Source organism: Zalophus californianus, chromosome 4 (genome assembly GCF_009762305.2).
Source record: "Zalophus californianus isolate mZalCal1 chromosome 4, mZalCal1.pri.v2, whole genome shotgun sequence".
NCBI classification, from domain to species: domain Eukaryota; kingdom Metazoa; phylum Chordata; class Mammalia; order Carnivora; family Otariidae; genus Zalophus; species Zalophus californianus.
Genome location: NC_045598.1, coordinates 2,900,764 through 2,912,940, shown reverse-complemented (window position 1 = coordinate 2,912,940; position 12,177 = coordinate 2,900,764). Strand labels below are relative to the sequence as shown.

At 54.6% G+C, this 12,177-nt stretch overlaps 1 protein-coding gene across 5 annotated transcripts in view; it reads right to left on the bottom strand.

Annotated features, from left to right (window-relative positions):
* The window catches only part of AJAP1 (adherens junctions associated protein 1), a 190,571-nt gene that overhangs the window by 123,231 nt on the left and 55,163 nt on the right, over positions 1-12,177 (bottom strand). For all 5 annotated transcript variants that reach the window (XM_027580002.2, XM_027579966.2, XM_027579981.2 and 2 more), the window contains exon 2: positions 10,032-10,837. In XM_027580002.2, coding sequence (XP_027435803.1) covers positions 10,032-10,837 — 806 coding nt within the window. The remainder of the gene's footprint in view (positions 1-10,031; positions 10,838-12,177) is intronic.

Sequence of the window (12,177 nt, the reverse complement as noted above, 5' to 3'; positions counted from 1 at the left end):
TCACCTTACTCATGTTCAGATGTGTGTCGGTCTGTCTGCTGCCCCTCGAGGGGACAGGGACTGTGTGTTGTCTTCTGATGTAACAACACTGCCTGACACATAGTAGGTGCTCAGGAAACGGTTCAGGTGGATGCTTGAGTGAGTGAAGGATGGATCTTCAGGGCACAAGGGCCAACCAGAGGTCAGACATTTTCATCTCTGACTTGTTTATGAGGCTCAATATATACAAAGCACTTTTGCAAATGGAGGTGGTGTTTTCTCCAAGCCCCCCAGTGGCTCCCAGGGCCTCATGAAGGGCGGGTGGGGTGAGGATTGGGCCAATGCCCTCCCCAGCTGGGGCAGATGAAGGTTCTGCGATTCTCCCAGCTTCTGGAGAAAAGCCCCAGGCACTGCTGACCCCTGGGCAGAGGGGGGATGCCGGCCCCCCAGCCGGAGCAGATGGCCGCTCCTCCTGGATTGAATGGTAGACCCGTGGAGTAGATATGCCCTCGTCCTAACCCCCCCGACCTTGTGAATGTGACCTTATTTAGAAGAAGGAACTTTGCAGATGTGATGGCATTTAGGATCTCAAGACGAGACCATCCTGGATTCTCAGCTTGGGCCCTGAGGCAACGGCTGGTGTCTTTATAAGAAGAAGGGCAGAGACACAGACACAGAGGGAGTACGCCGTGTGAAGACAGAGACACAGGCCGGGGTGTGGCCAGGAGCCAAGGAACATCTGCCCGTCACCCTCAGCTGGAAGAGGCAGGAAAGAGCGTCCCCGCCCGGCAGACTGGGAGAGATCAAATGTCTATTGTTTCAAACTTCCAGCTTGTGGAGAGTTGTTCCTGGGGCCCCGGGACGCTCAAGTGCAGATGGAAGCTGGTCCTTTCTGTGCAGTGTGCGGATGGGGGCAAGGCCACCTGTCTCTGGGGTGGAAGGCTGCCTCTGGAATGTCTGGGCCGAGAACAAGGATTCTCGGGGGGCGGGGGCATCTAGGAACGTGGGGGATGTTTCTGGTTGTCACAATGACTGGCATTATTTGCGTAGGGGGCAGGACGCTACCTGCCCCACAATGTACAGGACAGACGTGCTCACCCACGGCCGGCCCTCCATTCTGTGTGACTCTGAACGTCCTTCTGCTCACTCCTGCTATAAATGCTCAGAGAGCCTCCTTCTGTTCCACGTACAGACCCAGAGTATTTTTTGCATGGTTTTAATAAGCACCAAAGTTTCCAAGAACACAACCACCATGTACATTGAAAGAAGGCTGGATTATTTTTGTCCCAAATGTTGCCGGGAGTTCAACATTTTCCCAAAGTCACCTGCCCCCCCATGCTCACACGGCACACCTGTCTTAGCTCGAGTTGCCCTCAGGTTCCTGAGGATGCCACACGGGGGTGGGGGGGTGAGCCTCCGACGACCTCACCACACCTTCCGGTGAAGACGTGCACAGAGGAGCATCTATCATACATCACATCACGTCACGTTTCCTCTCAATTCCACTGAGGGCATTAGATGAGTCTGGAGGACCATCGGCTTCGGGCAGTTATAATTTCTCCAAAAAGGGGGACTCAAAGCAAGTAAAAGGGGGTATTACCAAGATGCTTTGTAAACTTGGGCCCCGGGTCTGGAAGGGCAGGGAGCTAAGTCTAGAGTGACAGTTTTTCTTCCTGCCCCACTCCTTAGATGATGCTGATTCTCTCCTTCTGACAGATGTGGGAACAGGGATGGGGACCCAGGTGTGGCTCTCAGGGGCTCTGCCTCTGGCCCCAGGATACATCCCCGGAGGCTCTCTGTTCAGCATGTGAAACCACACAATGGGGGCATCCAACTCTTCCACCCACCTGCCGTGGGCTCTGCTGATGGAGAGACCTCCCTGGAGCTTCTAGAAAGTTCCTTCCTCACTGGACCTCACATATGGGCCAAGAACTTCAGAGGGACTAAGGCAATCAGCTTCCTCTTGGATTTAGGTCCCACTCAGGATGCCCTGATGCCTCAGGCAGCAGGGCTGTGTGTCGAGGAGGGACCCTCAGCATCACAGAAGGGGCCCTGACCCACCTCCCCCGACTCACGAGAGGCTGAGCCTCCCTGAGCGTCAGCCCCACCGCCTTCTGTGGGCAGTTCTGAGAACATGAAGAGTGAAGCACAAGTTTGGCAACAAGCCACTTAAAGGGATGTGTGCAAGGGACAGTCTACTGAGAAGCCGGCTGGCCCCTGGCGGAGGACACGCTGACCGGCACTCCAGCAGACAGACCTCCCCTAGGCCCGGCTGCTGGACATGGTGCTCCCCCCAGACGTGGGGGCTGCTGACCTGGCGAGTAATGGGGCTCTGCTGATGGTTTCCCAGTGGGTCCGACTGCCTAAATCCTTCCAGGACAGAGAAATCCTTCATGAGGCAGCTAGACCAGCATTGGCCAGGCACCTGCACGCGTTCACCCCAGCCCCGTCGGGGGATGCTAAAGGAGACAGGGGTTCCGCTTCCCCAGCACCAGTGTCCTTCCCTCCCCGATGCAGCCGCAGAGCGAGGAGGCCTTCATGCACCCGGGGCCCCTGACACTCGCTATGTGTGCCCAGTTTTCTATGCGGGTGAACTCAGCCACGTCTCAGAACCACCCCTTGAGGTGGAAATTATTTCCCAGTCTGCTGTCTAAGAAGCCAGCACTCCCTGAGGTCATGGGGCACAGCAAGGGCACGCCAATGGCCAGGGTCGGAGGGCAGCCAGGGCCTGGGTTACGCCTGGGTCGGGGCAGGGGTTCCCCCCTTCAGCACCAGCTTCACCGCCCCATGTCCCATCCTCGGTCAGCTCGGCAGACATCACCGCCTCTGCTCCTGAGACAGACTGGGCATCCCTGCTGCTGACAGAAAGTTCTGGAAGAGAAACTTAATCCTCTGGTAGTGCTGATCATCACCTCCAAGCAACAGACTCCAATGTGGAGATTCCCTGAACCACATGGAAAGCCAAGACCGGGGAGGCCTTGTCTTCCCGTCTGATCCTATGGCCCGACCATCACGCGTCTGCCTGTGATCCTGGCCGAGCCTCCAGAAGCAGACGGCCACCTCGGGGGTGCGCCGGAGCTTTCCCTGGAACCCACCTGCCCTGGGGCTGAGGGCAATGCCTCTTGCAGCAAGTACATGCACATGGGGCCTTTTCAAGCTGGCCCCACCCGCCATACAGAGCCGCTCCTGGGTGGGGGTGGGTGACCTCTCCCGCTCACCTGGCAGCTCAGAAACCCCGGCCGCAGCTGCCTGCCCCACCAACCCCAGAGCTTGCTGGATCCACTGCCTGGAGTGACGCTGGAAGGGAGGGGAGGGCCAGAACCCACCAGCCTTCTCCTCTCACGACAAAATGGCAGGGCAGACCATCTTCCTAGCTGTGGGCAGAAGGAACACAGAGCCTTGGACATTCTTATGGACCTTCAGAGCTGGAGGAGGGGCCTCAAGGGTTTTTCCTCCAGTGTCTTTCTAGATGTGAGGAGACTGAGTCCCAGGCCACCTGCTCTGCTGCCTCCAACAGGCAGGCCTCAGGGCTTCTGGTCTCCAGAGTGCTTGGTGCCCTCTGCCCTCCCCTGTGCTCTGCCCATGCATGCCCTCCCCGCCAGTCAGGACCAGCCTCATTCACTCTCCAGGAAGCCTGGCGGGACCCTTCCCACCAGGACCAGCCCCCTCCTCCTTTTACTGGGTTTTCAGAATCACTGTGCAATTACCCAAGCTGGGGCTTCCTGACATTTCTGCTCCCGTCCTTAACTGTCACTTCTCTCTTGTGAAGGCTCGTGTCCTTACCTGTCTGACTTTCCCAAATAGATTTTAAACTCCTTGAAAAGACAGCCAGGGCCCCGGTTTTGTATCCCTTCACGCCTCCCCCACCCTGAAGCGTGGTATTTCATATCAACCAAGTTCGGAGCTGACAGTTCCCTGCACGACAGATCAGAAGCTAGAAATTCCAAAACCAGTCCTCTTCACATCGTCAAATAATTCTAAAAATAATGTTCTGTCTAATATTTAATCCCTATGCTTAGAATCATTCCCCTGTGAGTGGATGAAAGCCATAAATTCAATCCACCGTATATCACACTGGTCTGTTATCCATCCCGTGTTTAGTGAGGCGATGGATGTCAGGAAGGCACATTCTGCAGGGGCGGGGGCTGTCGCCTGCAGCCCCCCAGTACCTGCCTCACCAGCAACCCCACCTGCCGTCCTTAGAGAGGCCCAGTGTCAGTTCAGGCCCCTTCCTGCAGCTCCTAGGGCTGGGCAAAGGGGAACAGAGAAAGGGTGATGGGACAGGCACGGTGATCCCACGAGAACCCAAGAACCTTCCTGACCCCTAAGTTGCTCTCAGGAGAAGGAGGCAGCTCTGGCGGAAACAAAGAAGTCTAGGAAGCACTAGATGCGATAAGCTGGGACAAGGAACATGTGAAAGGGAAATAAAGGTAAGCCGGTGATGGAGTCATCTCCAGAAGACTTCGAGACCGGCTCTAGTGAGTCGGAGCTCATTTATCCATTTGGTGTGAACACAGCTTTGCTCGGCGAAAGCAGAGGAGTGCTCTGGGAGGTTAGATGGGTGCAGAGGACTGTCGGCAGACGCGCGCCATCCCACCCGTGCCACAACGGGTCACCACGCAAAACCAGGCGCATCCATTCTGACGTCCCAGTTAAGACCCTAAAGCCCAGCCTCGCCAGCTACAGAGTATAGGATGTTTAGTGAGCTCCAAACACTCATTTGTTCGTGGATGCTCTTATCCCAATTAAGCCACTCAAAACTTTTGAAGTTCATGAGTCATTTGCTTCAAATATCTTTAAATTAGGGATGGATTCACTTCCCTGGTAGCAAACACCCAGCAAGTTAATTAAAAGGGGCTCAGCATTTAAACCACCATCACAGTTCTAAACAGAAGGAGAAGAGCACGTCTCTCCCTATCACAGCTGCTCCTAACTCTCTTCCACTTCTATCCCAGCATTTTGAAATATTTCCCAACATGAGACTTGCTCCCAGGGTTGCTCTGCTGCTCAGGTCAGCTGACCATCAGTGTGAGAGAAGAGGAGAATAGCCTGTCCCTCCTGCTTACAGTGGGACACACCTAAAGGACACTGAAGGCCCCCTGGTGACAAGGACAAAGCAACTTGGAAATCATCCTTGGAAACGCATGAGTGCATCCCAATGTAAAAATTACCAGGCAGGATGGGGATGACATCTGAGCCATCTCCTCCTTGAGTTGCTGGGTGTCACGAATACATGATTGATCCAAATGGGAACACACCTCGAACGACCATTAACGGAGACCTTACAGGGCTTCGTAGCCCCTCCTGGGTGGTGTACCTTCCAGAGCTAGGAACACGGATTGTTGAGGAAAGCATCAGATGTGTCTGAGCAGGCTGGAGAATCTCAGGGTCCAGGGGCCAGCGGGAAGGTCTAAGAACATCAGGTCCCAGAAATCTTTAATGAGCACTAGCTGTATGCCACGCACCCACAGCCTAGGAGATCCGCAGTGGGCAAATGCAATAACCGAAATCAGCTGGCTTGAATTCCCCACAGCTCCCTTTAAGAGTTTTAAGATCAAAGCCCAGGAAATGACTTTGTGTTTTTCTCCCAGGAGACTTTGTGATTCCAGACTCAGAACATGACCAGCAAGAGAGCTGTCACAGGAAGATGGTGCTTCGCTGTGGGGAGTCCTCCTCTCTCGACCTCAAGTGAACTCCTGCCCCATCTGACACTCACCCTCTGCCAGCACCATGTGAGGCTGGAGCTCAATGCCTCAGTGAACGTGAGCCAGGTGATTTTCCATCCCAAGCAGTTCCTAGCTATTGCCACCTATACCTCCGCAAAGAGCACCAAGCTCAGGGACAAGGATATGGGACTTCATCAAATGACCCCATAATGGAGCAGTAAATGTAGCAACAAGCTAGTGGTAGCAAATCATCACAAGAAAAAGTCATTATTACCATCACTATCACCATCGCCACCATCACCACCAACTCCTCCTCATCCTCATCACCATGAACCTCATCACCATCATCACCACCATCATCATCATCATCACCATACTCATCATCACCATTGTCATCATCATCATCATCACCATCATCACCACCAGTGTCATCATCACCATCATCACCATCACCATCATCACCACCATCATCATCACCATCACCATCACCACCAGCGTCATCACCATCATCACCATCACCATCGTCACCACCATCATCACCACACTCATCATCACCATTGTCATCATCATCATCACCATCACCATCATCACCATCAACATCATCATCATCGTCATCACCATCATCACCATCATCATCATCACCATCATCATCATCAACATCATCACCACCACCACCATCATCATCACCATCATCATCACCATCATCAGCAGCATCATCACCATCATCACCACCATCATCACCATCTCCATCATCATCACCACCAGCATCATCATCACCATCACCATCAACATCACCACCACCACCATCACCATCATCATCATCATCATCACCATCATCACCATCATCACCACCATCATCACCATCATCACCACCACCACCATCATCATCACCACCATCATCAGCAGCATCATCACCATCATCACCATCATCACCATCTCCATCATTACCACCAGCATCATCATCACCATCACCATCATCATCACCATCATCACCATCACCATCATCATCAACATCATCACCATCATCACCATCACCACCATCACCACCATCATCACCATCACCACCATCATCATCATCACCACCATCACCATCATCACCGCCATCACCGTCATCATCACCATCACCATCATTATCACCATCATCATCACCATCACCATCATCATCACCATCATCATCACCACCATCACTATCATCACCATCATCATCCCACCATCATCACCGTCATCATCACTACCACCATCACCATGATCACCACCATATTAACAGCAGCAAACATGTAACGAACAGCTGTTATGTGTCAGGCAATGACCACCTGGCATATACTATCTCACTGATCTTTGCAACATTATAAGGTGGTTAATTCTGTAATTCCCACTGAGGCACAGAGAAGATAAGCAAGTTGCCCAAGTTCACACAGCTAATACAAGAGGAAGCCAGGAATTTGAAGGCACTCTTACCCACTACCCTAAAACTAGGAGAGACTTTCCAATCACTTCATTTACAGGGTGGTCTCTGAGAGAGGGGCCGTTTGATGATTCCAACAGCTATCCCACGTAATATTCACTCCTGAGGGATTTCAGAGTGCCCCGAATCTCCAGCCATCTGCTTTTCTATGCCCACTGATATCTGTGCTCTGGGCAGATGGGCCAAGGTAACTTTCCCCTTCAAAAAACTCTCTACCGAAGCAAAAATAAAAACTCACAACTCCCCAAACCTGATTCCAAAGATCCTCTTTGGACAACAGAACTGACTTAACAAATTCTTCCTATCCTTTCCAAAACCTTAATTCTGTCCTTTGGTGTGCCCTCAGTGGTGAGTGGGCAGAGCTGGTGTGTCTCAGATGAAAAGACTCTCAAGCCCCTGGTGGCATGTTGGCCCCTGACACCTGCAGGCTTCTCCTTGGAGTCCTTCTTGCTGGGTATAGAAGCACCTGGCATGACGCAGGGTTCTTAGTTCATGCTTGGTGTTGTTCTACCGAATCCTCATGACAACCATTGGGAAGAGATATTTCTAAGCTTTAATTTTCCTGGTGAAGAAAATGAAGCCAAGAGAGAAGAGAAAATCCCCAGGGTCACAAAGCTACCTGCAGCAGAGTCCAGATTCGCAGGCGGTCTGTGGCTTGCAAGCACATACGGCATGCCCAGCCTCCTGGACCACCGCGCTGGGATCCCCAAGACCACCCTTGCTGCCTTAATCCTGTCTGAGAAAGTTGAGCAGCAGAAGTGCTCCACAAAGAGCCGAGAGCCCAGGTCTATGTGTGGTGACTGCCAGGACAAGGGGGATTCATGGGGCTCCCGCCAGGGCTCTGGGTAGCTTGGGTCACTTTTGTGGGAACAGCTGAGCTGTGACGGACCCAGTTAAGAGGTGTCCCCTCAGCACTTCCTGTCTTGCCTTGCCTTGGCCTGGATGCCGAAAGCTGCTGACGCCCCTTCTCAGCATCCAACACCACTTCCCAGAATTAACATTTCTCTGCGCTAAAAGCAAACACACGTATTCCCGCCCCCCCTTTAAATTTGTTTTGCTAAACAAATTAATCTAGCACCAGATTATATTATGAAGAACCATAAATCTTTTCCAAGATAAGCATCTGTCGAGTTGGATTAGCAACATCCAATGTACTGTGAATTAATTTACTGAGCCTTCTAATGCTGTCCCGAGCATTTAACTTTAGTAATAACAAATGTAATTTGGAATAAATGGGAACTTGTTTTCTCGTCCGTGCCTATATAGTAAGTGATGTGTGTAGAGGGGATGACAGTAAATGAATGCAGCACTAAATTCTATTATGATGATGGCTTGTGAGTTTATTGAGGTAAAAACAAATGCTTTTGTAAACTGCTTTCGGGCACCTGGCACAGATGTGATGGATGGCAGGCTGTGTGTGCACAGGTTCTGGACAAAGGCTGGCCGGGAGACAGCCCGCGACCCCCTGCAGACCTTCTCCTGCTGTGCTCCAAGCTCACAGCCTCCGTCCGTGGGTCTGGCCCTGGCCCCTGGGGCTGAGGTGGAGCTGGGTTTGCTTTCTTTCAGGTATGTTGCTCTCTAGGGAAGAATTGCTCAGAATATAAAAACTGCAGTTCTCTTGTCCAGGTGAAGGAAGGAAGTAGGTCATGGAACAAAAGCCACCCACTCTATGAAAACCTATCCAACTCCCGACCACGGCCAGATGCAGCCTCATGCAGATGCAGCCTGCAGGAAGACCTATGCCGCCAACAGACCCTGGGAGCATGTCTCTTCTGTCCGGGGTCCTGAAGAGGGCCTGCATGGGGACTATGGAGCCCGAGGCCTTAGGACGTGGAGAAGCAAACAAACAGGGCATGGGGGAGGCCACAGGGCACCCCCACCCTTCATGCCGACACCCTGGACTTCACATCCCATTTTAAGAGCTAGCCAACCCTGCGGCTCGTCTGGGATGTGCGTACCCAGATCTGATCTGTGAACATCCTGCTCCTGGTGGGGCGTGGGGTCGTGGCCTGCCAGAGGCAAAGGGGGCCAGAGGTGGGCTGGAGCACAGGGATCCCGGACTCTGCGCATGCCCTCAGCCTGGGGACGTGCCTGTGGCTAGCCCTGAAGGGACGGGCTGTGGCCTGGGAGATTTTCAAGGGCCACTCCTTTAGAAGCAACTGGAAGAGGAGATAGAGGAGAAGAAAGAAAGACAAAACGACGTTGCAGTAGATATTTCGAGGTAACTGTCCATATGCACCCAGAGCAATGGGCAGAGGACCCAGAGCCATTTGTTCTGACCCTGTCCCCCAAACACCTGCGACAACGCCTCCAGGGAAGATACTCCCCAACCCGAGCCAGTTTGCAGAGCCTCAGCAAACAACCACAGGAAGTTCTTCCTTATACCTGATCTCCATCTCTTCTGCCACTTAAAGTGAACCCTAATTCTGGGCCAATGTGGCAGTCGCCCCTCCACAGGCCACAGCCTTGAAGGTTTTTGGGTACTCTACTTGGGCCCTAATTCCACCAGCAGGTGTGTCCGCATCTCACTCCCAGGCTGGCCCAGAGGTCAAGGTTCTACCATTCGGGAAGACGTGGCTCTGTGCCTGGCGGGGTCTGGACGCCCATGACACAGGCAAGGCGGGCACAGCATCTCCTTCTAGGCCACTACTAAGGAGAGACCCTGTCCTGTCTCCCTTCCACCAGCCAGAAGGGCTTGGCTAGAGCACAACCTGCAAGTCCACGGACACACATGCCCCCTCTGTCCCCAAGGCCGCCACCCAACCGTCAGCACTCTGCCGTTGTTAGGTTTCTGCCGCTGAGAAACGGGGAGGCCTGCCACGCAGTGTCACCGGGCTCAGCACGGCATCCTTCGTGAGCCACACCCCCAGGGTGTCCTCCCCCCACCAACCGAACCCCAAGCAGAAAAGAAGTGGGTGTACCTGAGGTCTCCCCCAGAATCCGTGGGGGCTTGACGTCTTCACCATCGTCTTTGCTAGGACTGGTGGAAGGCTCCGTTGTGCTAACCCCAACTGGGATTCTATTCCTGGGGCCCAGGGGCTCAGTGACCCCCTTAGTCTGCAGCGTCGTGGAGGTGGCCGTGGTGGCGGGGGCGGTGGTGGTGGCCACAGTTGTCTTCCGTGTCTGTGGGATGGAGGCCGTGGTGGGGCCGTAGAGCCCTGGAAATGTGTTGGATTCCGGGGCCTCCTCCTCCCCCGTGGGGCCCCAGGCGATGAACTCCGTCTCTGTGGTGGGCCTGCTGCCCCGGAAATCAAAACTGTTGAAGCCGGCCCCCTGCAGGTGCCTCTTCTCCCTCCACAGGAGGGCCTGCTGGTCCGTGGTGGCCCCGCTGCCCACTGCGGGGGATGGGGACGTCGAGGAGGAGCGAAGGGAAGGGCTGGATTTGGCAGCGGCTGGGGGCTTGGCGAGCCCCCCTCTGGGCACCAGGGCGGCCACCTGGTCCCTGGGTCTGTGCGCCCGTTTGGCGCGCGGGCTCGGCACCTGCCCGTGGCTGCGCTCCACGCGGGCCGGGCGCGGGCTCCACACGGGCACCGGGATGCGCGCCGCCTGTCCGCTCTTCAAACTCCACAGCCGGGGCGGCCGCTGCGGCGGCCGGGGCAGGAGCCGGAAGTCGGGGCCCGGGCCCAGGGACTCACACGAGGGCAGATCCATGGCGAGCTGAAACATGGCTATAAGTATCCAAGCATGGCTTCCTAGGGAGCAGCCCGGCCAGTGGATGGACATGGAACTGCGTGGAAAAGAGAGAGCAGTGTCAGGTGGGGGCTCTGGGGGCTCCGCCGGCGGTCCCTCCACCCCCGCCATGACACGGAAGCACTCTTCTGGTAATGAGCGCTAATCCTAACTTCAAAAGGGAAACCGAAACCCTCCATTAGCTGACTTCACAGCCCTGCTGGAGTGCCACCTCTTCATCAGCATCTTAGAAGCACTGTCCCCATGCACCTGCTCCCAGGAGCCGGTTCCCCTGCCTACACCTCACATCTCTTCCCAGGAGCATGCAACGCACATGGCTGGGTGACATGACGCGGGAGGGAAACCGAGTCTCAAAACCCCCAGCTCAGCCGACAAGATGATCTCAAACACCTTCTGTTCCCCCCTCAGCTTCTGCCCAGAGTTCATGAAACGGAGACAAGGAGAGGACGTGAGGTAAAACAACAGCAGAGCTGGGGGCTCGGGTCACCCCTTGGGTCCAGGGCTGAGCACCTTCCTCTGTGTCACAGAAGTTACAGACCCAAGGTGTGTGTCTCGGAGCACACAACCTCCCTTCCTGAGCCCTGGGAGGACGGGGGTTCCACTCTCCGTGTGGCTGAGCCCGCCAGACTTCACAGGGGGCCCGAAGGCCAGGCATCTCCCGAGCCTCCGCCCCATGCTGTGGTCCGCAACCCCACCCCCACCTTCTCAGGCAAATGTGCGTATCTCACAGCAGGCTGTGGCCTCGGATGCTGTACGGTAAGAAAGCTTCTTATTTTTGGACTCCTCTGGATTTTGTTCAGGAAAATGAGATCTGCTGTGGATAAGCTGGAAGTTTATTGATGCACCAACCCTACCCAAGTGCTGTTCTGTTGACATTTCAGCTTCCCCTATTTATCTTCAGCACAGGTGCCCTTTGAAACCCCATCATCCACCTGCTCAGCTCCAGGCTCGGCTGGAGAAGGGCAAACCCCACACGACCCGGGGAAGATGGTGGAGGGTGGGTGCACGGAGCATCACGTGAGCACTCAGAGCACGGCAGACAGACCCGTGGAGGGCTTGGTGTCCCCGGGGCCCACGCTCCCTCACCAGCTTAGGTAATTGAGGACTGGGTACAGGCGCCATTCGAAGTCAGTACTCGTCACTGGCGTCACGTCTGAAAATTGACACGGATCCAGAATGTTAGTGGCTGGTGCGGGTGGGGGCGGGCGAGGGCGTTGGGTGCGCCGAGCCGCCAGCCTGAAAAGCTGCTCAAGACCAGCCCCATAGAAAAAAAGGCTTGGCAGTTTTTCTTTATGAGGTTTCGCATGACTTTAAAAGGGAATAAATCAGCGAGTGAGCAGTGTGCATGCATGCACAGGAGTGTGTCTCAGGACTGCA